We start from the raw sequence: 27972 nt of genomic DNA on the forward strand, positions 1-27972 counted from the left end.
AAGTGATGAATAAAATTTTATTTTAAAAAATATAATTCCCAACCTGTCTGACATGGTGATGCTCCTTTAGCCACATGACAAAAACAACTCGCAATATGCATAATTCAGATTTGCTTTTTCAGTGCCGTACTAGAATTTGCATTTTTGTAACAAATTGTCAACTAATTAAATTCACTAATCTTACATATTTGACAAGTTTGGGGTTTAAAAAAACACTTCACTTTTCAATTCTCTTCTTACTAAACTGCATCAAAGTGAGTCATTTTGTATCAGATCAGAGAAATGAAATCCAAAGCCCTATTGAGATCATACTCTGTCCGAAAAGCTGTGCTGTGAAAATTTACCCACATTTCCACTAAATAGCTAGTTTTCTTACAACCTGTGAACACACAAAATATGTCATACCCTTCCTTCCTGTACTTTGGTTAAAAAGTGCTTTTCTTTATTTCCAGGACAAAGCTAACCCTTGACTCTAATTCTTCATATCACAAACTATAGTGGAACTTGCTGTGTCCCCTCCCTGTGCCTTTCTGGGTTTGATGTTTACTCTAAGAAAGAAGTATTGCACTATATTTAATACTTAAAGCCGCAAGAAAGTAAATGACCTATGGTCTGCTCTCCCCAATGACCCATGGTAGTTCTCAAAACATTGTTCACACTGTAGAAGAGTTTCAAGTCACCTTTCTTCAAATATATGTGATATTTCTTTCCCCTGAGCTACATGAAATAGGATTAACAGAAAATGCTATATTCATATAAATATATCTTTAATATGATAATTCTAGTCTGTGATAAGAAATAAGCACTATCAGTTGAATCACAATCCATTTGCAAGCCCTTGTTGAAAATAAATGTATTGCTAACCATGCAGTTATAAATGTACTTATATCTGCAAACTTGCTTATGGGGACCAGAAGTCACCCTAAATGTGTTTGTTTTCCAGTTTACAAAAGACAGTATTCTTAATCCATGTAGTATCTACAATTGCACAGTTTATGTATTCTTGCAGGGGTGGAAGTGGAGCAGTCCTATGGCCTGTGGTGATAACTACATAGAACCAGCAAAAGGGTAATAATAACTAAAAAGACAAAGATAATAGGCTACAGCCAGGAAGAACTGGCTTCCAATTTCAGCTCTGATACTAACCATGGGAACTTCTCTGAATTTCTGCTTCTTTATCTGTATGCCTAACACCTATCTACAGGGTTATTTCAGAGATCACATGGAAACCATTTTTAACCTACTAGGCATTCAGTAGATGACAGACAGGATTGCTATTGTTTTGTGAAAAGCACTGCATGCTGCTTTTCATATGAATGATTCTCGAGCAGAGCCCACTGAATGTTTCTGACGTCAAAGAATTAATAAAGAACAGGTTTCAGTTAGAAACCTCTAATTGCACACACACACACAACTTAAAACCAATAAGGGCTGTTTTTGCATTGTCCTGATTATCTTCTCTAGAATATACAAAATGAGTGGCTGTATCACCAGAAGAGAAAAATTATGGACTTTAATGGATATTGAATAAAAGATGTGTTTGAATGGCTAAAAGTAATGTAATACGAACACAATTAATAGGCTAAAGAATGTTGAGGCAGTAACTACTTGAAATGTGTAACATAAAGTGAGGAGTAAAGTGAAAAAAAATTCTACAGGAGGAAAATCCTTTTCCTGGCTCTAATTTCTCAAATTTCAGATTTGTCTTTTAAAAATATCACAAAGCTGTAGGATCTTGAGAGTTCTAGTCTTGTCATCAATATTTAGGCAGAATAAAAACTGAATTGAGTAAGAATAACATTCCCATCACTTTTGTTTAGGATACCTATAAGAAAAAAAACAACACAAACTTTTCATAATCTTCTTCAGCACCCACCTTATCTTTCCATGGATCTCATGCATCTTAAGCTTAAATCCTTGTTTTAAATATGATACTTCTTGCTTTATTGTCACTGTGGATGTGAAAGCAGCTGATGATCATCTTTGTTTATAACCCTTGATAGATTTTAACAGAAACATTCAAAACTGCCTATTTTTAAGCCTCCTCAGAGGTTACTGAGCTTAAGCTAACATAAAGTTTTAATACCTACCCATTAACGTACAGAATATACTCCAAATAGTTATACTGTCACTCTCTTATTTACACTTGACTTGGATAACCTACAGAATAAATATTACTCTTGCCTTCACAGGCAGCATTACAATCAATGAGCAAGTGCATCTGTTAATTTGTCACTTTATCTAACTTATAACTTTATTTTCCTACTGTCTGCTTAGAACTTGAGCTGTCTTGGTTGAAAAATTAACAAGCAGAAGTAATGATAAACAAAACTTTAAACAAAGGTCACTATTGCCATGAAATGGGATGTCAGTTTTGCAATTCATCTGCACTTTTCCACTAAGCTGGGTGGAGTTGACCTAAACAAGTCTAGAAATATTTATGAAATAAGCTCATAGGGAAGGGCATCACAGCCCATCAGAAGCGACTCTCTTCCTCTTCCACGGGGCGGTGAAGGCCAGGGATGAATTTCAAGAGTTGTTTCCGGACACTTCCCTTTCTGCTTCTTCGGGGCAGGGTCCCAAACATGCTTGAGAAGTTGCTTTCCCACAAGGGAGACATGGACCCACTGCTGGCAGTACTCATGTTCTGGTTCCTCCTCAGAGATGGCCTCTTCAGAAAATCGTCCCCATCCTTGAGGACAAAGCACTCATCATCTATGCTTGTCTGCCGGCTGAAGGCACCCCTACTGGAGTCCTCAGACATACATGTCTGATAGCCATCCTCGCTGTCCATTGTCACAGAGCTCAGCCAGCTCTTGCAGCTGCTCTCACTGGATAATCGATTCCGGTCCAGGAGGGCAGAGCCTGACCCAGGCAAGGTTCCAAACAAAAGAGATTCGTCTATGTCCATGTTTTCCAAACTTGGGCAGTTAGCTGCATCACCTATAATGTAGAAAGCAGACTGCTGCGAAATGGATCTAAGCATCACTCCCTCAAGGAAATACACCAAGATTTCTCTTCAAAGAGTACAAGAAGTAGTAAGGGTGAACAATATTTTTCACTGACCTTGACTTGCATGAGTATGTGACTGGTTATGAGGCCATTTGATAAACCTTATAGTAGGATTTTCCAAACTATTGTTCCTGGCCTACCATGGTCAGGAAAATGTCAATGCTAGGTTAAATAAATTTAAACAAGAGTATTCAAATGAGAGCAGTTCAATTCATCTGAGGGTATGCCAGTGTTACTTGTGAATTTTTAAAAGGATCATTTCTTAAACTGAAGTGATCCTGTAACCTTTGATTAAAATTTTTACAGAAATGGGGTTCTAACAAATATACTTGGGGAAATGATGTCATGGATTTTCTCCATTTAGTTGCTCTGATTTTTAACTAATGTCCTTTTTTAATGATTGTAAAATTATTATAATATAATTTGAAGTATAAGGGAAACACAGTTATAAAACCTGTACCTGTAGGCTCACTATAAAGAATTTAAAGGTACTTAAAACAGAAAGGATATCATCCAGCCTCAATATTCCAAGTTTCTTATTAGAATTCTTTGATACTTAAATACTCTGGAATGGTACTATACCCAGAAAACAGCCCTGTTCTCATATAAGTAATAATTTATTTAAAGAAATTGAATTTTATCTGCTTAGCTGAATGTTTTCATCAACCTATTATAACCTACACCTGGGCTCTCCAGACTCAAATTTTAATCTCATGCCAACATCTTGTCAATATATCCACTTGCTTCCATCCTGGCTGATACGCTGCTACCAGAACAGAGATTATCTGTAATATTGACTTGAGAAAGCCCTCGGGATTCAACCAATCATAGATCTAAAATATTGGAGAAAAAATAATTTCAGAAAGTCAAACTTGAATTTGCCATTATGCCAAGCACTACACTGAACCCACACAAATGAAGTGAATATAGACATACACTGTTGGAACCTACATGTAAATATAGGTTATATGCAAATACTACAGCATTTTATAGAAGGCACTTGAGCATCCTCAGATTTTGGTACCCACAGGGGTAGAACCTGGAGCCAATCCCCCATGGATGCCAAGGGATGACTGTAATTAGACTACTTCAAGAAAAGTAATAGAACATTGAACACTCAGAAATGGTTTCACTTTGTGTTGTTCATTTCTACTGCTGCTTTCCTTTGTCCTTGGTTGACAATATAAAAGGAGACTTTATTTTCCTTTTGATCTGCAAGGTTGAGTATGTCCAGCACTCAGTGATTAATCATAGATTTTTTCCTTCTTGATAGTACAACCTACTTTATTTATTCTTGCAATGAGTTGATTAGACAGCAATTGCTTTGTAGAACCTTATGCCCTAAATATTTATTCTAGGTCTAGAAAAAGTAAACTAAAGGAAAACTCCTTCAATCTCTCAAAAAGTGTATGCAACAATGGCCTCATGAGGAGCCAGTCTCCTTGATTCTGAACTAAGGGCCTTGTCTCTACAAGGTCATTCCTAAAGAATCCCAGAATAAAGCCCACCTCACTCCAGAATGCTCCAAAAGTGGAAGCAAAGGTTTTCCAAACCTTCAAGTCTACAGAAATCCAAGAGACAGATAAACGTTGTACCTCTGTCTTGCTTAGCAATCTTCATACCCCCCAAAATACCTATTATGAATTTTTTAAATAAGTTAAATACATTAAAAAGAGAAGTAATTCATGCATATGTTTCATTTTTAAAAAAAAGAACAACTTCAACACAAACCTCTAGGACATAAATTAGTACCTAATGAAAAGTTAAATGTATATCTTTTTCTGTAAACAGATTATCACTTTTGACAGACACCTAGGTTATAAATAGAGACTGAAGGCATGGTATTACTCGAAGAGGATACAACCTGTATTTCACGCCCACTTAGCTAGTGGTTCCAATAAATTATTTATACATATAAATTCATTCTTCAGGTTATACTAGTCACATAGCTAATGTCAAATCAACAAATTTTAAACTCATCCTTTCCCTTCAGATTGTATACATGGCAAGAACCATGAATTTACTGTTATAATGATCATTCACATTTCTGTCTTGGGTTTGGAGGCCATGAAAGAGAATTTCTCTGCATTAATGTAACCTACACAATTTGAACAAACAACAGGAGCTCTATGCAAAAAGTGTGCTACCATTCCAGCTTCAACATTTTCTGAGAACTTTGAAGCACCTGAGTCATGAACATTCTCAGGAATTTCGTTCATCTGCTGAAATCAGATAATGGTTCTGACTGTTCTTCTATAATCTCTAGGTGCCTCTTGCAAGCCTGGGCATGCAGGTGTGTGTATGCATGTTTTCATGTGCATATGTGTTGTGTATATGAGGGATGGGATGGGACTTGACTTATCCCTCCTCTAAATACATAGGTCATTCAAAAGAAATACAGACTAGTATTCTTTATTCATGGTAGACAATTTTTTTCCTGTAATGATGACAATCTAAAGGAACTTAGAGGCAGAAATACTGAAAGGGTGAAATGTTAGTGTGGTTTCTGAACAGGAAATCACATTTACCATGAAGCAGGCGCTGTTCCTGTAACTGCAGCGTTCTGAACTCCACCCATTTCTTCTTCAAGTTTTGCTGAGAAAAAAGAAATAGTGCAAATTATTAGGAAACTTCAGTGAAAACAGCAATTTACTTCTAGGTGTTGAAATTTATCATTAAAATTTTTTCTTTTCTTTCTAGCACTAACAACCCCTCTCATTCACATGAAAGATTTATTTTTTTCTGTATAAAAGGGGGATATTGGGAATACTAGTTTCTCAAGAAATAATCTAGTAGCACCACCACGTTGAAACGATGACATCATTCCAATAAACAATGAAAACAATAGAAACAATAAAACAGTAGACAATAGAAACACTGACATTTATTTATTTTCCCTTAAAAATATTACAGATCCAGACTGCTTGTGTTTGTGTCCATTTACTATCTGTTCGAACAAGGATTTCCATCCTAGGCTTCCCTCACAGGCAGAAGGAAAGGCAGGATGAAGCCAATAACAGACCTTAACCCCTGGGCTTAAGTGAGTTAGTAGATATAAAATGATTAGAACAGTGACTAGACCTTAGTAATTAATTGTTTAGTAAATGCCACCATTATCCTCGAAGCCTGGGGAACTATAAGTCTGTTCTGTTGAACATCTTTATTTTCTACACCAAGAAGGGGAAGTCGGCCTGTTCTGAGAGACTTCCTTGGAAGACTAATCTTAAAGCACAGCTAATGACTGTGGGAGAAGGGCTGGACCGGTGGGGGGTGGAGCAATGGGGGGAAAAGCAGGCCAGCTGTAAAAACAATCAATCAATCAATCAATAAACATATAAATAAATGAACCATGGCTAAGCATCCTTCTTCGGCAGCTCACACACAAGCACAGTGGCCCAGAGTGGTGATGAAGTGGCTGATATGATGATCAAGATGGCAGGTGAGGCCTGGACTAGCCCACAGACTGGACTGAGGTGATGACAATGTAAAGCCAACTAAGCAGAAGGCATCTGACAAGGCACTGCCAAAGGCTCATTCTCTCTCCTGCTCTTTGTTCTGTACTCCACCCCTCCCTCTGCCATCTCAGGTGCCCACAGCCAGCCTAGCGGGAAGGCACCACTCAGCTCTGCCTGTGGGTACCTATGCCAATGCCAGAGGAAAAGCAGCCCAGTTGCAAAGGGCAGATAAAGCCCAAAAAGGAAAAAGAAAAGGAAGTACATTTGGAAGGGAAAGGCGTAAGGAAAAGAAAATAATAAAATACAAGAATGTCATTAAATGCTGAAGGGGAAAATGACTGTTGTCTCAATTCAGGGACTAAACAATCACTGGACAGGATTTTCCAATCCTTGATAACAGAAACATTCAGCAGCAATCCTATGGTTGCCAATATAACATGCAAGCAATAAATTCAAGCCATAAAATGCCTGGCTCCATTAATTTCTTGTTCTTTCTGTAGTATAATGTAGTCTATATGGCTACCTGAATCACAGCTGTTATTTGCATGAATTTTTCATCAGTCACATGGAAATCAGAGTTAGGGACATAAGGAGTATAGAACTAACAAGATCTGGCTTATACACCAACCCCTTTCTTCGTTCTTAAAGAGGTTTATCTCCTACAAGTGAATAGTCTACTGGGGGAGCATAAGGCTAGCTTGGCAGTCAAAACTAAATATAGTCGGAGGAAGAAGTTATATTTTTGCACCTACTTATCCAGTATTACAAAGTCAGGGCTTGCCACATACTTAATTTTTGAAAAAAAATTAAGCTTTTAAAATATCTAATCTCTTGATCTGGTCTAGTCATCTAAGTATGATATCACTTAAACCAAGAAAATACCAGTGTAAAGAGCAAATATGGCCATGTGACTAAGAGCTTTTAGTCTATATACTTAAGTTTCTCTATTTTCCTCAGAGTTTGATTCTGGCTGCTATTAACATCACAGTTTTATATTTGGGCAAATTTAATCTCTCACCTTTAGAAGACAGTTAAAGCACATGGGATTTAACCATACTGGCCACATCCCCTCACTGTGCCAAGGTATCAGTGCCTGGTAATTAGCAGCAGCATCTCTGTAAATACTGGTTGAATGAATGTATAAAACAATGGTTTCCTGAAACAATTCTCAACTATCACAGACTGAATATTTTCAATTGGCTATACTTCCAATGTTTTCAGTCTACATGAGACACACATAGAGCTAAATATATCCATAGCACTTTGCTATTTTTATAGTGCTTTCATGGATAACATGCTATGAAATTTTCCTAACTGTCCATAAAAGTTACAGATTAGAAAATAAAGGTTCAATGTAGCAAAATTTTTCCCAAGAGCTACAAACCCAGTAAATAACAGAGCTAGAAAAAAAGCAACTCCCCCAGCTAGCCCATTGAATGTACTATTTTCATGTTAAACATTTGAGTCATCCATCAGTCATGAGAAAGGGAATCCCTGAAAGCACAGAGTCTCTGGGGAACAGAATGCACCACTCTTACGTATAGGATGCACAAACTAAATGTCATTGTGTGAAGGGGAAGCCAGCCTGACCTTTGTTATAGGTCAGACCCAGGGCACTTCTGGCTCAAAAGATGAACTCATAGGATTAGAAAAGGGACAGAAATGCAAAATGGCAAGCAGAAATGAACCCGAGGGACTGCTGGACCTGGAGAAACAGAAGCGGTAGCAAGGAATTTGAATCTTACAGTGAGATATATAGTTTAAATGCACTTATGCAGCACAGGACAGAGGCGAGTTTCCTGCTTGAGAAAAGAACCTTGGCTGAAGCTCCACCACCATAAAGAGAAGTCTGGGTAAAGATTCTAATGGTGGCTGTGGTCCCCACAGAGCTTGTACCCAGAGGGGCAAGGGTACAGAAACGCAGCCTCTTGACCTGAGCAAGCAGCACACTGACCCTCCAGGGAAGGCATCCAAGCTGCCAGACCGGGCTCTGGATTCGGAGCCTTGAAGTGCATAGTGGAGGCAATTGCCCAACTCTCATGCTGAGCAGAGGACAGAGGCCACCATGCAAGGGAACTAGGCAATCTAAACTCCAAAACATCCACCAAAATTTAGTAACAAGAAGGATGACAACATTGATAATCACTACATAGATTTTTGTCTCCAATAAAACAAAAACAGAAGAGTGTCTAAAAAGACTAAAATGAGAATATTTACAATCCTCTGAGAGAGAAATATTATAAATGTTAATAAGAATTAAAAATTTGAAACAAAAAATGAACAGATAAACATGAAAATAGCTATTTGAAAATTAAAAATGTAACTTTTAATAGAAAACACATCCTATACAGAACACAGGCAACATTACTGAAGCTATTACTATGGAATTCAAAAAGAACATAAGAATGATAAAGTAATACAAATGTAAAAGAATGCTGAGGAAGCCTGGAAGGTAAATCAAGGGACTCTAAAATACGTCTAACGGGAACTGCAGAAAATAATTCAGGGAATGGTAAAGAAGGTATAGTTGACCCTTGAACAATATGGGAGTCCTCTCCGCCCTGGCACGGTGAAGAATCTGCAAATAACCATTTAACTTTTGACGCCCCAGATTTAACTATGAACATTCTAATGTTGACCAGAAGCCTTTTCAATAACATGGTCAATTAATATTAATTCCGTATGTTATATGTTTTATGTGCTGTATTCTCACAATAAAGTAAGCTAGAGAAAATGTCATTATGAAAACTATAAGGAAGAGAAAATCCATTTACAGTACTGTACTGTATTTATTGATGCCATAAGTTTAAATCATCCTTTTACAAGATGAAAAAAAATCCATGTATAGGTGAACCCATGCAGTTCAAATCCATGTTGTTTAAGGGTCAACTGACTATTTTAAGAGATCAAATTGATGGTTTTCCAAAACTAAAGAAAGTCACCAGTGTTTAAATTACAAGGGCACTGAAAATTCTAAGTTCTAAGCAGTATAAGTTTATAAATGAATCCAGACGTAATCACTTTGCAGTGAAATTATAGATTAGCAAAGACAAAAGAACAGCTTAAAAGCAACCATCAAAAGATAAAAAATTGACACAAAATAAAATATTGTTTTTTAAATTTACTTACTTTTAAATTAATTTCAGAGACAGAGAGAGAGAGAAATACTGCTTTGCTGTTCTACCCATTTATGCATTCGTTGGTTGTTTCTTGAATGTGCCCTGACCAGGGATTGAACCCACAACCAAAATATTGTTTTTCTAAAAACTCAGGAAGCCTCTAGAGAGAATTACCAAGAAATAAAAAGATGAGAAGACATAAAAAGTCATGCAAATAAAAATGGGGACATAATCAGTTGTGATAGAAAACAAAAAACTGAGAACAGGCTTTTTATTTAAAACTTCATGCAATAAAGTTGAAAATTTAAAAATTTTATTAACAAAAACATAATTCAACAAAACTGGCTCCAAAAATACCCACCAAAACAGAAAAGCTGAGCAGTATTATAACTAATAAAAATAAATTTAAAAAAAAAGAATTTAGAAGTATCCCTACCAAAAAAGAACTTCAAGCCCTGATGACTCAGATAGTATTACAGTTAATTTTACAGAGAACAGAAAGGGGCAGACACTCCCCCACTCATGCTAAAAGTCCAGTAAATGTGATACCGAGATTAAGGAAAGATGGTCTGAGGGCGAGTAAAGGTACATGCCATTCTACTTGTGAAATGCAGCTACCCTCAGGTACCCTAAAGAAAATGTTAACAAATCAAATCTATAAGTATATTAAAAATTATTATAAATTATGATCAGATTGGGTTTGTTTTAGAAACACAAGGGTGGTTTTACATTAGAAAATCTTCAAATGTCACTCATCATGTTGACAGATTTTTTTTTAATAAAAAAAATGAGATCATCTTAACACATGCAAAGAAAGTATTTGGTGAAATTTAATATACAAGCCATATAAATCCCACCAGCAAACTTGTTGTAGAAAGGAGGAGCCTCTTTAACCTGAAAAGTATACTCATAGAGATTGTTCATTCCTAGTATGAAAGAGTTAAAAGAATTCACTTTAAAGTCAAGAACATACTAAGGATGCCTACAATTATGGTGTCTATTCATCATTGTATTGTAGGCCCTCGCCAGTTAGTAAGAAAAAGAACTGAATGTCATTCTTAACAGAGAGTTACTATCTTTATAGAAAGCCTCAAATATATATAAGTAATTTATTAGAAATTATAATTTAGCAAGGTGTTTGAATATAGTAAAAGCATAGAAAATTTTGTTTTATATACCTATATTCTAATCTCAATAAAATATTATTTTTTAAGTAAATATACTATAATTAGAACATATAAGTCATAAAAGAGTAGGTCTAACAAAAAATTGGTAGAATCTTTTATTTACTTCAAAAACATTTTATAATTTATTGATACAGTTTTACATATATTTTGTTATATCTATTTTTATGTACTTCTAATCTTTCTTAATAAATATTATATTTTAATCTTAACATATTTTTAATTTATTGCTTTCAGTTTTGAAACCCAATAGTCTTGCTGAACTCCCTTTATTCTAATAAAATGTTTATAGCTATCCTTAGATTTTCTTGTAGATATAAATAATACTATCCTAGGTAATGAAAGTTTTGCCCCTTTACCTCCAATTATTCAACTATGTTTGAAATAAGAAAAGTGAAAACTATGAAGACGTCAATTGATCTCATTTATTCTATAAATGAAACTCAATTTCTATGGAAATCTGAATAGGAAAAAAATTTCAAAGGATTTTACAAATTATCTTTAAAAAAACAAGGATAAGCAAAATAACAAGATGTTGACAAAGAAAACCGAGTTGTTGATGAATTAAATTGGAGGAAGCACATACAAGATAAAATATAAATACTGTATGGTAACTCCACCCTCATGCGCTCACTAATTTAGAAGTGTATACTTCATAAAGAAAGCTAATAAATGGCAGCTATTGTGAAACAAAGCCCAAGTGAGCAGCCTGCCTGTAGTAAATTGTGCGATCCTTGCTCCAAGGGCTGCCTCAGTGCCATGCAAGAGGTAGGCCTAGCATAAAGAGTTCACTGGGGGCCGGAGGAGGGGTCTGGACTTGGTGGCATGGCAGAGCCTCAGCAGTCTGCTAAGTGTTTAAGACCCTCAAAGAGCAATCCCAGGGGATTTTCACTGAACATCCTGCATTGTGCACTATCTCCTAAAAACTTCAATTTTTCATCTCCAAAGTTGATAATGTGTTTGCCGATGAAAGTAGATTCAAGGACAGCCACATGAGTAGAGGGAGGTGGTTTTTGCAGTAAGAATGAGGCAGAATGGAAGGACACAGAGGAAGACACTAGAAGGAAAGAGCCCATGCCTTTCTGCACACACATGCAGCGCTTGAAAAAAATGATGAAAAGACCAACTCCTCCATCATTGCTCCCCCCCAAAAAAACAAAATGTAAATCAAAGGAGATAGGTGCTTTAATGTAAAGTTCTTCAACCGATGTGACCACCTCTTGCCTTTCTGAGCCTCGCAGACACACAGAAAGAAAAAGAAAGTGATTTTCACTGGTTTGTGAAATGTAATTTCTCTGCAAAGCTAATTGTGTGGCTCTTGATAATTCAGTAGTTTAGACTCATCATGACATTTCATCCTCAAGGGCTATCTGAATTCCTCAAACACATCTTTATTCTACCACTCATACATTCAAGGCTGAAAAATGTACCTCACTGTATTAACTTACCTTTAAAACTTGCAGCTTTGCTTCAAGCTCAGCTCTTTTGAGAATTGTTGTCCCATTAAAAGTCTCTACCCTGTTTAAGGAAAAAAGAAGGGGAGGGTATTAGCACGAGTGGCTCATTCAAACAAGTACCATCCTTATGAAGTACTACAATTTGAGCACTGACTATCCTTAAAAAGCAATATAAATGTTATAATTCTCTGCCACAAAAAGGATCTGGACCTAGCCCAAATTTTCAAACAATGTTCAAAGAAAAAAGGAAAACAAAAAACAAAACAAAAGAAAACTCCCCTTGAGAAGGTGACTGAAAGATTCTGGTTAATTTGTAAATTGTAGATTATTTTATATAAGCCACTGTGTGGCAATGATGATTGTTCTCTACTAAGATCGATTCTCGTGGGGTCTGGCTGAATCACCTCCTTCATATGGTGAATATTTATTGGACATTTACTATGTGTAGACTCTAGACACCCTGCTAAGCATGAGGAACATAGCAATAACAATAACAAGCACTAGGACTTTTAAACAGTGGCATCAACATGCTATTTTTTGAAATGGAAAAATCTTTTCCTCCCTATAATGCCAGGAGCCTTTACTTCTGTAAATTGCCTTAATTTTGTAACTAGAACAAATAAAAACAGAAATACTATCAGATAATAATCTTCATATGAACCTCTTCCCTTAAAATCTTTTAAGTTCACAAACTTCAATCCCAGAATTATCAATTTAATGGTATTCTTTCTCCCTATACCTTTCTAAAAAAAGAAAGAAAGAAAGAAAGAAAAGACTTGTTCTATCCTGAGTGATTTGATTTGTTTTGTGGGCACAAATTAGAGGCCTTTATTTTGACTACTAAGCCATCATCTGAATAAGATAAATTTCATGTGTGAGTCACACACCTATGCCTTTTTAAAGTGTTGGTTCAAACTCTTTCTAATAAATAAACTGTAACTCTCTAAAAGATGCAAGAATTTTTCAAGGCATGGTAAAATAATAGCATTAAATGTGGAGATAGGAGATCAATTTTCCTCAATTTCTAATAGCATCATACCCAAGATAATGAGATGAAAGCTAGCCAAGACATTATCTGCTTTTTCATTAGGGTAGTCTTAATTGTGGTCAATGGTGAGGATCCCTGCAAATCTGTTCCATTGGGATATTTAACGTCGATCAGACCTGCCCAAGCAATAGATGTCTATAGGCAAAACCTAACGCCTAAATCGGCTGCTGTCTTCAGTATAAGTACAGACTGTCTCTCATTTCCCTGATCTCTGGCTTTCCAACTGACTGTACCCATTGCTTCTTAATTATCTGCCTGAGGTCTGCCCACTATGCAGTGATTGAGGCTTAAATAAGGTTTAGTTAAGAACAACTTTCTGGTGGTAATAGAGACCTGGGTCTAACTATAGATCCTATGAGTTCAGGGTAAAGAGAAGTTTGAATCTGCAAGGTAAAAACTATATAGAGTCTAAGAGAAAATGCTGGCAGTCAGACTCAGTCCTTTATCACCACCAGTCATCTTTTAAAACTACTCCTAGACATACCCAAAATATCCTTTGAAATTTTAGACTAGAATCACTGAAGGATATCCAGAGGATTTTCAATTGGCAGCTTGCAATGAGCAGCTGTGATGTGACTGAAGAGATCTTGGCACTCAGAGTAGGCGGTCAAATTCCAACCCTGTGACTTACTAGATGGTTGATCTTAACTAAACTTCATTTAAGCCTCAGTCACTTCATCCATAAATAGGAATAAAACTAACCTCATGTGGTGGCTATGAAGAACAAATGAGAAAATATAGGACCTACCTTAATCTGGGTAAATCCTAAATTGCCTAGCCTGGCTGATATACCCATACTCTGCCCCAGGCCAGCTCCCTGCCTTCACCCCTTATTATACCCTGCCTAATTCACCAGCCACCAATTACACTGGCTTTTTTTCTCTCCCTTGGCTGTGCAAAGCCCATTCTGACAACTCAGAGACCTCTCTCTTTACCTTGCATGCTCTCTTACCAACAATTAATATAACCATCCTTCTCTTCATTTAGGTCTCAGCTCAAAGTCCACCTCCTCAGAGAGGGCCATTTATACACCTAAGCTCAAGTATCAGCCCTCTTACTCAGTGTTTTATCCCCTTCATTATTATACTTTCTTCATAACAGTTATCAATAATTGAAATATCAAAAATATTTATTTCTGCAGGTTTTTCTTATCCTTCAGCTTCCATCTCCCCTGAGCCCATCACAGTACTGGAAACATAATATTTGCTCAAGAATTATCATTTCAACAAATGAATAAATTCCATCTTTTAACTAAATACTACGATCTTATTAGGTACTAAGAATGGTATAGTTGAAAAGTCAGTCAAATCTTCAATAAGGAAGACGAATGTCTCATTAGTAAGTTTGGAATAGTAGCAGGTGTGAGTCTGTGTGTGTGTGTGTGTGTGTGTGTGTGTGTGTGTGTGTGTGTGTGTGCAGGGTAGGGAGGGTTGGCAGACTTTGTTCTATCCAAATAGACCACTATGAGAAAAACAATTGGCTCGTTGTGTAAGATAAAAAACTCAATGTTTCTGACCTTTTATTTGTTCTGACCACAAGAGTATATCAACTATGGAAATCGGACTATTTTCTGTTGTCCTAAGAAAATGAGTGCCAGTTTAATTGAATTTAATATTAAATTTTTTTAAGACGTTCTCCCTCCCACTCAGATGTTTGGGCTATCGATGTCCTCTGACTTCAGATGTTGACAACATGTTCAAGTTTGAGGAAACCTTGAAAAACAAAGGGAACTGATAAAAAAAAGTCTGTATCCAATTCCAAAGCTGTAGTACACTGCTGCCCTTCTGTGGTCCTGAACAATAAGTCTATTCATTCATTCAACACGCATTATGAGAGACTGTAACATTTCCGAAGCAGACAGATAGTTACGTTAACAGATTTCCTGATGATCTGATCAGGTCAACAACTTGCTTGTGGGTAAAGCCTTCTGTGCCCACACCATTGATATTCGCAAGGACATCACCTGGGAGATGCCAAGAAAAAAATGAGTGTTAAGGCAGTTGGTTAAATAATCTTTCCTGACATGCAAACAAATGAAAACAAGCAAGCCTCAAGCCTTAGCAACATAAAGGCACTAAGAAAATTCCAAACAACAATACTTTCCTGACCTTCGCTTTCAAAATTTTTCTCTTCTTGCTATTTATCTAATTCTTAACATGAGGCTAGTTATAAGTTACCAGCTTGCAGGCCAGCACAGTGTGCTGGGCTGTCCTCCTGGATCTTGCAGATCAGAGTGCACAGCTCTGAGGAGCAGGTGTTCTGGTTCTGGAGCCTGTAAGTCTGCAAAAATTAAAGTGATACATAATTACTATTCAAAAACACTCAAAATCCATTTGTCAAAAAATAACATGGTGTCAGTTAACTTAAGAGGGATAATGGTAAATGCAAAGAACAATTTGGAAAGGTGTTCCTGAATATAGATTAAATCAAGCACACTGATTTTATAATCCTATCAGACAATCTGCAGCCAACCCCACTCATGAAAAAAACCTGCCTTGAGAAAAAAAGTGGGATAAGACTGGCTCAAGCTTTTATATTTTCAGGCTTAAAAGACCACCTGATGCATGTTTGCATACTTATTGAGCAAAATTAAGCTCTTCATTTCCCGATGGCATAAAGCAATGGTGGCCAAGAGCAAAGAGAAAGACATCTATGAGGATCTCCCATGCTAAAATACTCATTACAGGAGCAGACAAAACATTACACAGCAATGGAGATATGCCAACATAATTATTTTACATTAGAGTTCCACAAATAATGACAATCTGCCCTACATTTATTCAAAAGTATTATAATTGACTCGCCTTCATTTCTGAGCACTTGCCTTGAATTCACACTGGGTCATTAGTCGCCTAAGTTAGAAAAGGTTATGCTTTGCCTCTTGCCTCAATTTGGTAAAAACAGTTTGTTTTCGCTTTTGTTTTTCAAACTGTACCAAGAGCATTGGATAAATGTGTGCTACATAGAGTGGCCCAATGACTTATAGCCAACATGTTTTTCTTTTTCACACAAATTCTGAGGCTAGTTCCATTAAGACTCAAGATCACCATTCTCATTTGAGTCTTTTAAACACGATTCCTAAAATTAAACCACATTCCAGTACTACCTCCTTATGCAGAAAGTAATGTCTGATAGTCATTCCTTCTTATTTTACAGAATTACAGGCTCCAGAACCAGAAGTTCAGTCATGTCAAGCAACTTCTAGAAATTTGACTTTGGCAAGAAGGCATTTAGAATCCCCATATTTAAGGTAAAAGGGAACTTTAAAAATCATGCAATGTATTCCCCATTTCTGTCAGAGACCCTTAACAATTTTCCTGTCAGGGAGTCTTCTTGCCACAGTCCAGACCTTTCCATAGATGGAAGGGTTGCTTAGTTCATGTGGTACTTGAACCAAAGCCATAAAAGACATCATATTGGGAAACCAGTATTGTAACAACTATACTAGCAGTGAGAATCTGCCCTCTATGTCCAGTGATCAAAGTGAGTACGGTGAAGGGGAAATGTTGATTTATGTAGTTGGAACCTGCATATGCTTGCCAATGGGTTAAAATTTCTGGGTTAGAGCCAGGGTCCCAATGTTATAGAAAGAAATAAAGTTGAACCTCTCTCTCTCTCTCTCTCTCTCTCTCTCTCTCTCTCTCTCTCTCTCTCCCCCACCTCTCTCCCTCTCTGTCTTCTATTCTCTCTTTTAATGACAAGACAATCCTTAGAGACACAAAAGTCACATTGTCCTTTCTCATGCCCAATGACCTTCATTCTAACACTTGTCATTTGTTGATCTTCTACTAGTACCAGACATATTATGTATATGTTATTGTGTATATGTTATTTCATTTGAAATTCCTAAAAACTCCATAAGTCAAGCACTAAGAAAAAATGAACTCAGGTGTGCCTGAATCCAGAGTCTGTGTTTCTATCACATTGCATGATTCTCACTAGCAGTGTACAAGTAGCACCCATGGAAAACCAGAGAAGAAAGTGGCTTTGTTCTCTTCCTTTCAACACACCCTTCACCTGGTAGACCAGGACCCAAATAGATGTGAACAATGGGTGCACAACATAGGTCCATGAGGTTCTATCTGGTCTTCAAAAACCTCCCACAGTATTTCCCCTATTTGATGACTAGGCATATCTTTTAAGTACTAGAGAAGAGACACAGTATGGAGCTGGTAATGAAAGGCACACACCAGAAAGGAATGTGCAGAGGAGTGGGCTCCTGGGTTACTGAGATAACACCCATGTGCTCCAGTTCAAAGGTAAAGCCATTAGCTCATGTTGTGCTACAAAGGTAGCCTGTGCCTACTAATGATAGCTTTGACTCTTGCTTCAGGTAGAATAAGTGTTTGTGGTATGGGGAAGAACACAGAGAAGCAGTTACTTTACATCATAGAAGGGTGAGAAAAAATCCTAATTTGTCATGTACCCTTTAAATAAGTGTACATGAGCAGTCACTGATCCTGTTTTCAGTAGCAATGGCTGCACATCCTTGTGTATAATTCTCACTTAAGAGAAGCAGTCACGAAAAGTACAGTTTCTGCAACAGAACAGGAAGTGTTTTGTGTGAATGGGGAATGAGTACTATGCTTTTAAAACCTGATGGAAGAATTACACATTTCCCCAAATTTAAAAGTAGAAGAGTCCAGAAAGCAGAAGGTATCTTCTTTTCTCCTACAGCTTTCTCCCTGTTCATTGAAGGTTGAGTTGCATTTTGTTTCTTTATTAGTAAAACATGTTCTACTTAGCAGCTTCCTGTTCCTTATCTTAAAACCCATGCTAACTTTCCAATTGTGGGGCTGATACTTATTCACCCAAGTTTTCTGAAAGCAACACCAAAGCTCAGACCTGAGAGATGATGTACAGTAAAAGAATATGATGGTGCAAAATACATCTAAAAGAAACACAAAAGTGTAATGGAAAAAAAAAGTCAATATCTAAGCTACTACTGTTGCAATTAATTGGACTAGACTTCATTTGACCTACCTCACCTCTTTACAAATATGGCCATTAGAAAGCAGACGGCAAATAAGAAATAAAATTCTTAGGCTATTACATAGAAACCTATAGACTTTTTTCCAAATATCCTAAAGCATGTAAGTAGAGCAAAGTTCTTAAGTGTTTCAAATAATAATTATGAAGTGTCATCATTAATAAAAAAGTACAAATTTCTCATAACATAAAATCTTTAGTATTTTCGAAATGTAATAGGAGTTATATATGAATGCATGCAGTACTTAGATACTAATACACATGCTTTCAAGTATTTCTTGAATATCAAAGTATAGGTTTAGAATCTGACTACAGTATAAAAAAATGATTATGCAAACACATCAGAAATGAAAATATACAAAATGCACATCTATAAAAAAGTATTTAACTCTCTTTTTTAAGACCTGGCTGATATCAAGCATCTCTAGTTAGCCTCTGACTTACAGGACAACTGAAGCAACTAAGGACAGAGATGAGCAAGTCTCGGAGGTTTTATTTCATTTATATGTTTCAATGTTTTCTTTCCTTGCTGGTACCAAAGACAATAAAGAACTACCAAAACAACTGCACATTGAATAAAAATCAGAGTCTCCACCATTTTCTGACCCCGATTTCACTCTTTCTTTGTAAATATCATGATACTACTAGTGCCACTGTCTTCATTAAAAGTCTGAAAAGTTTGAAAACTTCCCACCTGAATTTCAAATCCGAATGTTCCATTATCCTGCTTTTCCACAGTAATAAGCTTTCTGTAATAAAAAATTTAAAAATGTAAGAAAAAACTATACATGAAGATCAATGTATCACATTTGTCACATACTTATTTTTTAAACTGCCACAATTTAAAATAGCTGACACTTATATAAATTATCGTGCTGTAGCTCTGTGTGTGTGTGTGTGTGTGTGTGTGTGTGTGTGTTATCAATAAGTCTGAAGAGTTATGCTCCTAAATATCTTGGTGAGAGATCAAAAAAATAAATGAATCTTTTTACCTTTGAGAACAGGAAAAGTCACCTAAAGAACTTGATCTTGACAAAGCAAGCTGAAAAATACAATAAGCACACAGTTACCAAAAGGTCCTTAAGACACATCTGTAAATGTTCTAAATCACAGAGGACTTTGTTCTTTATCACCTTTCGCCTAGCTCAAAGAAGGTAAAGGCAGTAATTTCTATTCTTTAGTGACAGCAAAGGAGAACTGGCAAAGGGAAGTTCAGGCATTCTGTTTAAAAGATTAAGAGGGGCTCTGATAATAGTACTGTGGCAAGAGTTAATGTAATGTGGCAAAACTCCAAAGCGTCCCAAAAGAACTTCATATCTAATCTGTACTAAAAATAGCCTCTGTGAGATTAATGATAGCAATATATAATCACACTGAAATCCAAAGAAAAATAGCATCCATGCAATGGCATATAAAACCCAAATACTTCAAAGTTTTTGGAGATACTGATGAAATAATTGTGTTTATTATGCTAGTTATTTTAATATGTTATTTTTTAAAGAAGAGAAAATAATCTCTAAAGAACCAACTCACATTTAGTAATACTGTACAACTCAAGTAAAACCAAATACTCTCAATTCTGTTTATGATTTTTTGTGTGTGTGTGTGATAGTTTTGTAAGAGTGCAGTGAGATGTCCAGCCAAGAAAGGAAAGGAACCTCAGAATGGCATAAAAATATCACCTTCACTCCATGTTTTGCAAAAAGATCATGTAACATAAATTCCAAAATACAGTCAATCATTGTAAATTGAGTAAAAGTTAACAAAAGGTGACATCTTGTTTTTTAGGTGTTCTTCCAGGTGATTAAAGTGAGTTTTTGTGTGGTTTTTCTTTTTGTTTATTTATTTAGGAATTAATAAATATTCATTAGCCTTCCTCGAGGGGCCCAAAATATAAGTTATGCTACTAGCTAACCTGTGATGTTTAACTGTCAACCTAATACATAAAATGTCATGAGATCAATGCATAACAAATCTAAATAAATATAAATAAAATTAACAGAGGATGAAAACTGGAAGAAGAAAAGCACATAGAAGAGATTAATGCACAAAAGAGAGCCTCATTAAGGCATTTGTTAGGAGAGAAGCCTACATCACTATAAGGAATTTGAATTACCCAGTACCAAATGCCTACATTCTGACAAATTTTCTGGAATGGCCCAAGTTCAGAATTTTTCTATTGGTCAGTAAAGTTATTGTAATGGAGAGCTGCTCTTTTCCCACTGAGCTGACATATATTAATTACACTTTCCTGTCTTGTCAGTTCTGAACTTCAAATAATTTATATTATCCTGAAGACCACAATAGGGAAGCTCAGACCCAAAAAGATTCTCTAGAGTTGCTAAAAAGTATTTGTTTTCAACTTATAAGGACTGACTGTGGAAGACCTACAACAATTTATATTGTTTATTTCAGCCTGATTTTGTCCTGAGAAGCATCAATAATAGGAGTGGGGACAATTGAGCTATGTGGTAGGCTAACTTCTGGTGGAAGACAGCAATAAATAAATTTGATATTCCCAAGCATTCTCAGTTTTCCCCTTATATCGTTATTCTAGTTTTCTTAAACTATTTTCATTATTTGCAACCTCTTGGCTTCTATCCTCATTTCAAATTGTAAGATACTTAGGTAGGTCATATCCAATTATCTGTAACCATAACTAGAGTTTATGTTTGAAAATAAAACTCTTGCTATCAGTATTCATCAGATTAGTCATAGCATTGATGGGAACCTCAAGGTTTCAGCTGGTCTACCCTCAGCCTGCCTTCTAAATCAAAACTCATTTTAGATAGATCAAAGCTAAAATCTTTTAAATCCACAAGACAAGTCCAAACACTGTATAGAGAAGGAACCTCCCCACCTTTTCTATCTACCTAATTGACTTGTTGAAAATGAAAATATTTGCCTAGCACAACATGAAAGGCATCACAGATACCCAGTTCCTACGGGCTGACTGATTTGGGTTACCAGTGACACACACAAAAATCAGACTAAGTCAAATTATAAATTAGTTTCCACTCCAGATTAGCAAAGAGCCTGTTTTAGGCATCTAACATTTAAGTAAAAAGCTATTTAAATAAATTAGGCACCATCAAATTCCCTGACACATGCCACATCTTGACACAAAGAATACTTGCTTTTGATCCGGGCTGTCAGACCCAGGTGATGTGGAAAGGAATGTTCTCAGGGTTCAGCCTTGTTCACAGACCAAACTATCTGCCTGGGTGAAAAGAAGGATGCCTGAAGTCTTACCAAAGGCCTTAAACTTCGGGGAAAGTCCTCCTTGCAGCCCTTCTCTAATGTGAGCAGCCCTGCTCTAGGATCTAATTAGTGGAGTGTCTACTCTCTGGCTGCCCTCCCAAAGCTTTTCTCATTTTTTCTCAGGGTTGTAGTGATGACACCAAACTCATGAATGAGGAACTGGTGGGCAATGAACAGCATATGCTGGCAACAGCTGTCTTTTATTGCACATTAGCTAATACGAGAAAGCTAGGTTTAGCAATTTGGCAATTCACTTGCAACTGCTGAGTACACAAAGCTCTTTTAACCTCTTGCTAGCTAATGATATAAAAATGCCTGGGATTGAGTTTATGATCCCTCTTCATTTGGTTTTAGTCAGACGACTTAAAAATCAGGTATTAATATTCAAGATGTAATTGTTCCTGCTAGCCAATGATTCACAATGCCCGTTTTCAGTGGGAAACCAGGACCAAATACTTCAGCTGTCAGTGAAAGCGGGATGATCTGGAGCTCAGCCAGAGAGCCTGCCAGGCTCAGAGGAGCTCAAAGGTCAATGCTGTTAAGTAACAGATTGTTACTTCCTGGTCCCCACTCTGTGTACTCATTTCCTGACAGTGTGGGGGGAGGGAAGTAGGGGGAGATACTTCTTCATAGGTGAGGTTTTTTGTCTTTGTTTGTTTACAGGCTTCCAAAACCATGTGCTCTGCTCCCTGTCCCGTCCCCTGCCCCACTCTCCCCAGTTCTTCCATGAATACAGCTTTCTTTCTTTTCCCTCTTGCATCTGGATTCTTAGGACAGCAGAGCTGCACAGCTGAGTCGAAGATACATCAAAATAAAGGCACTGAACTGAGTTGCTTAACTTGTAAGTGCCTCTAAGGAAACCAAAGAGGGTTGCAGCTTCCCAGGGAAGTCTCCTTGTGGGCTCACGAACCTCTTTTTCAGGAAGAACTATTAGGGCTGGACTTGCAGCATGCAACAATATGCATTAGAGAATAGTTTTCAAATTCTTTTCTGGTGAAATTAACGGTTTTCTACCTAAAAGGATTCATCATTGAGCAAAATACCTTGTTGTAGTTAGGAGCACTTGGGAGTTTGGTTAACAGATGGGTGTGCAGCCACAAATAAGGGAAGAACCCATCCCAGAAATACACGCATTACAGAGTTGAGCACAATATCCCATATCTGAAGTTTTAAGTACAATTCCCTTCTAGAAGTTGTCTGTTTAGTAATACAGTTAACCCTGAAAAAGATGGGTTTGAACTGTGCAGGTCCAGTTACAAGTAAATTTTTAAAATAAATGTTGTAAATGTATTTTTTCTTCCTTATGATTTTCTTAATATGTTTTTTTCTAGCTTATTTTATTGTAAGAATACACTATATAATACATGTAACTTACAACAAAATATATGTTCATAGACTATGTTCTCAGTAAGGTTTCCTATCAATACTGGGCTATTAATAGTTAAGATTCTGGGGAGTCAAAACTTATATGGTGGTATTCAACTGTTAGCACCCCTTACCCCCACGTTGTTCAAGGATCAACTGTAATTTGATAACCAAAAGAAAATCAGGCCAAGAGATTCAGTTTGTGATACCACAGATGTATTATATGTTCAAGCGTCTCTCCTTTCAGGCCCCTGGTCTCACTACAGCATTTGGTAAAAACTGTTTGTGAAGAGCAACCCTAGACCTAGGGCATTACAACATTTCTAAAGACTATCCTTATGCTCCCCAGTCTCCTTCCTACAGTGTTTTCCACTGCAGGTATTTTTTTCTTAAAACTATGTTCAGAAATAGGAACTGCACTAGGGTGTCTGTCACCTCCTACAACTACAAGTGTTAAGATAATATGCACACACAGAGATCTATTTTTAAGCAATTCTGAGTGTAACACCCAAATGATACTGAAGATTAATCTGAAATGGCAGGCTAACTAGATACAGCTTTGAAGAAACCGAAGCCAACAATAAGGAGAAGTATGAATTGTTGACGTCAACCCTGAAAGGGTTGAAAATAACAGTGGGCAGAGAAACACCTGCTTGTGGCCTCACAGAGATCTTGTTGCCGGCAATTGAGACAGTGCCAAATGAGTAGTATTCTTTAAAAACCAGTTCAAGGAAATGAACATCCTTTTGGAAAATTGTGAAATGTTGGGATAAACTTGCATCGTGTCTCACTGATGAGAGTTGTATAGAATCAGAAGTATTGTATACACGAAGTTTTGGTTTGCCTTTATTTTCTTTAAAGTAATCCCACAACTGTTAGAAAAAGCTATTTGACTAGCAGGAATCTACCATGGCAAAGAACATGAGAAAAGGGGAAGAGAAGACCTAGAAAAGATGAGAACATGCAAATAAATTAATTGGTGTTGGAACACACACACATACTGGTGTGCATTTCATACCCCTGATCCCTCCCATTCATAGTCTTCTTCCAACCACCTCCCACTGATTACCTTTTTTCAGTTCACTCTATCTTCACTCAGCCTTAAAGACCAGCTGTCACTCCTCCATCTTCATTGCCTTCAGTAATCAAGACTTTGGATCCCTTTCTCCAACCCCTCCATTTTTTCTTCCTCCATCCAGTGCAAAACTTGCTCTATCTCCACTAGTCTCCACCTACTGACAGACCACATTTCTAGAATAAGGTTCCTGAATCCCTCTACCACTCAAACACATTCAGTGGCTCCCTGTGCTGCCCAAATTACTGCTTCCTCGGGGGAAGTGTCCAAGTGTTTTAGTAAAGCCGCCCAGCTCTGAAGTCTCCCCTCACCTTTCACACAGAGAGCGGGTCCTCCTGCCCCAGTCATATGCCATTACCTAAACATTCCTTAAAGGTCCCAAGATCTGTGCTTTGACATGAATTATTCCCTCATTCTGGAATACCCAATATCTAGAATATTTCTCCCGCAAAGCTGTATTCAAAGATACACAGTTGGATTCGAGCATTTATGCTGTTTTACTTTGTATAACACCTATTTATTCTGCCTACTGAATCGTAAACCCAATAAGGACAGGAAGCATGATCTTCTCATCTTTGTACCTCCTATACTATTCTTCATCTGAAAACTGAATAAAGAGTTTGGTACTTCCCAGAGTTGCTTTATTTTCAGGCAGGTAGGAAATTGATGGACATGCTCATCATTACATTAAACTTAATGTCATAAAAGCACTTTGGGATTAAAAAAGATTGATAATCCAAAGTGTGGCAAATAATACCCCTATTGTCATTGTGAAAAATCCCAAGGAATCAGCTATGCACATCACTGAGAAAAGACCATGCCTCTGCTGCTGTGCTCTAACTCTTTAATCCTGAAATTAGAAGGCTTAAGTGGAGCACATGATGTGCTTGCAATGTTTAAGGCCAAAGGATTATGCTTTGAAGCAATTCTAAGTATTTTCTGTACAAGTGCTATGTCTAAATTTAGAGATGTTACTTGGGGCATTATAGCGGGGTATATACCCGAAGAGGTGTTATTATTTTTTTTTTTTTAATTAGAAGTCAAAGAGTTTTTAAAAAATCACAATAAATTCAGTTAGACATGGATTTTTCCAAATGTGTTTCTGTCACTAGGGAAATATTTTGCAGTAAAAATAAAAATAATAGCATAATTATTGAGCATATACTACATTTCAGTCTCTGGGTTAAGCACTGCATGTTTCCTCACTTAAGCAACAGAAGAGCCCCATAGGGTAGTTCTATTATTATCTTCACTGTGGAAAAAAAGAAACCTAAATCTTAAAGAGGCAAGTTACTTGCTCAAGACCCCATAGCTATTAAGTGACTGAGCTGGTGTTCAATCTGGCACTTGCTTACCCAATAAAAATCTTCTCAAGAACATAAGGTATGTGCCCAGGCCTCAAAGCTGTAGATAATTTAGTCCACAAAATGTGTCCTCAAAACAAGTACTCTGATTTGATTATGAACTATCTATGACTGGAAGTAAGGCTAAGAGAAAGAATCAATGGGACACACACAGGGGAAAAAATCAAGCATTCTCAAACTGGTCTTCAAGTTTGACATACTTAATTATTTTTGTTTTATCTGAACACCCCTTCAAATGAAAAAAGCAATCTTCTTTTAAGTTTTGCCATGACAAAGAAAGTTTTGCTATGGTCTTAAGTTTTTAGACTAGTACACGAGTGCTGTCTGGACTTCTCACCTCCCTCCTCCCTCCTACTCTTAGAAGTCTCGAAAGTAACATTTTAGTATGAAACCTGACAAACACATCGCTCTGCTCTCATCAGAACATGAACACTTTAAAAGTTACAAAATAGCAATCATACCTGCTTTCGTCCCCGAGGCAAAGTAGCCACAGTGTCAGCCAGCATTTGAATCCTCCTATTATCATCCATGGAAAAGTTGCCTGTGAGTGTAGGGTAAGAGCTATATGCTGGACCGGCGCAGTAGTCGATGAAATTGCCATTGCTGCTCTGTTGCGTGAACCTTTTTAAAGACATTGTGAATGAAGATCACTCCAGCTGGCACATGGCTGAGTGGCCTTGCAGGATGAGGGAAGCTAAATGTAAAACTCTCTGACAAGTAATCAGAAGTAGCAAAGCAGAAAGAGCCCATGTGACTTCTGTGGTTTGAGGTACTTGTTACAGAAACCCTGTCTTGCAGTTCACACCCATTTTTCAGTGTTTTTTTGTTGTTTTTTTTTTGTTTGAACCTAAAGCTACTTTTCACCATTGAAAAAGAATCAACTTCTTTATCCCCCTTCAAACAGCCAGAACTCTTAGGCGTTCATGTTCTATGGCAAGTTGTGTTCAAAACACCATCTGCCTTTTTTTTTTTTAAGGAAGAAAGAAAAACTTCCACTAGTTCTGCCATTTGTTTCCCATCCATTTTCCTATTTAATATGAGCAATGCAATGTAAAAGCCAGGATGTGCGAACATTCAGTTCTCGTGAATATAAGCAAGAATTACAGGGTCTGGTCATAATGTTCTCTCACGAAGTCCTTGTAATGTACTTTCCCCAAAGTACATTGTAGCTCATTAATGTTCATCTGAAAGACATTATATGTGCCACTTGGACTGTAACCATTCAGCAGTCTCCTGGTTGTCCTTTAACTACTTTGTCCTGGCTAAAATTATCCATCATTTTTACAAGGAACAAGGGGAGGAGAAGACCAGCACATTTAGAGCACAAAGTTGGCCATGTGTTAGCATGGACTTCGCTGCAACATCAGCAAGTGGTCCTGGGGGAGCAATGGAGAGGGCAGGAAAGTAGCAGGCAAACCAAGGTGGCACAAGAATGTTGCCAGCTGTCCCTGTGCACACATGTGGGCCAAGGGCACCATCATGAAGTACTCAAGATCACAGATGCTTTTTTTGGCAAGGGTTGAGTACATGTAGTTTTGAGAGAACTGCTTTCAGAGGAGGATTAAGGGATATAAGTAGAAGGAAGAATCAAAACAAAAATCAAAAAGTTTTAGATAGTCTAAGAAGTAAAGTATGATTTTCAAAATCATTTTGAGGGTTAATAGTAGTATTTAAGAGTTAGAAAGTCTTTGAACTAAAAAGGAAGTCAAGGTAAATTGAGCTCAAGCAGAACCTGCCAAATGTGAAAACAGTAAAATCTTCTGAGTTAACAGTGCTTTCTAGTTGGCATATTCTTTAGATAAAATAGTCCACACTTACCACTTGGTACAAAGTGAAATATTACTATGGAGTGTTGTTTCAAGTAATAACAATTCAAAAGGAAAAACTTTAATTCTCTATGAAATGTCCTATCCACTAGCAAATGTGTGTCCATACAGTAAGGATGCCCTCAGCCACCACAGAGTCGTCTAAAGGCAAGAATGAATATGCTAATCTTTGTTGTCATTTACCAAGGTCTGTTTGCTAAGCATTGTCAGAGCCAATGTCTGACGTTTTTGGGTTATCATTAGTGCAACTCATCTGTTCATTGGGGTAGACATGGGAGTAAGTGGCTACTCAAAAAATAAAAAGGATTCCTCTGTGCCCTTCTGATTTTAATAGTTTTTTGAGGTTTTTTGTTGCTGTTCATTTTATTTTTGGCTATTTTTCTTTATTTGCAAAAGAAGATTTTATTTGGTTTTCTGGAATACTATAGAGTTTTGTTTTGTGTTTTGGTTTGGTTATTCTGTTCATTCTGACTTTTTGCCTTTATTTGCACAGAAGCCTTTATTTAGCTACCTGGACTGATGTAGGAAACAGGTTAAAGTCACACAGATAATATCTGAATATTTTATGTTTGAATTTATATGAGGTAAATTGAATTTGGTAGTGTGAGTCTCATGATGAGAGCCCACTAACTGTGACAACTGCTTTGTCCTGTTTCTCACTTTATTGGCATGATTGGGCCGCTGGATGAGTGTTTCCACCTTTCCCACTGAGTGTGGATTATGGGAATTCTCAGAGCATTCCCCATAGAGGAGTGATCTTTCAGAAAAGAATAAACTAAAACCCTACAGTTAGGACTGGCTCTGAAAAACAGCTGGC

At 37.0% G+C, this 27972-nt stretch overlaps 1 protein-coding gene across 1 annotated transcript; it reads right to left on the bottom strand.

The window, feature by feature from the left end:
• CYTIP (cytohesin 1 interacting protein) lies at positions 1 to 26040 on the bottom strand. Its single transcript, XM_090280068.1, has 8 exons — positions 25791 to 26040; positions 19257 to 19306; positions 18959 to 19013; positions 15453 to 15555; positions 15145 to 15238; positions 12219 to 12288; positions 5541 to 5607; positions 1 to 2943 (listed from the first exon to the last, which is right to left on the bottom strand). The coding sequence occupies exons 1-8, from the start codon at positions 25962 to 25964 to the stop codon at positions 2477 to 2479; spliced, it is 1080 nt and encodes a 359-aa protein (XP_090136194.1). The 5' UTR covers positions 25965 to 26040; the 3' UTR covers positions 1 to 2476.
• Positions 26041 to 27972: the final 1932 nt, after the last annotated feature.

This window comes from Furipterus horrens, unplaced genomic scaffold, assembly GCF_987537825.1.
Source record: "Furipterus horrens unplaced genomic scaffold, mFurHor1.1.pri manual_scaffold_1, whole genome shotgun sequence".
Classification (NCBI taxonomy): domain Eukaryota; kingdom Metazoa; phylum Chordata; class Mammalia; order Chiroptera; family Furipteridae; genus Furipterus; species Furipterus horrens.

What these genes read in the sequence shown, in the direction of transcription:
- CYTIP (XM_090280068.1), bottom strand. Translation starts at nt 25,964, where the DNA reads ATGTCTTTAAAAAGGTTCACGCAACAGAGCAGCAATGGCAATTTCATC. An exon ending in CAAAGCTGCAAGTTTTAAAG is followed by an intron (nt 5,608 to 12,218) that starts GTAAGTTAATAC and finishes CTTTTTTCTCAG; the next exon opens with CAAAACTTGAAGAAGAAATG. An exon ending in GGAACAGCGCCTGCTTCATG is followed by an intron (nt 2,944 to 5,540) that starts GTAAATGTGATT and finishes TCTACATTATAG; the next exon opens with GTGATGCAGCTAACTGCCCA.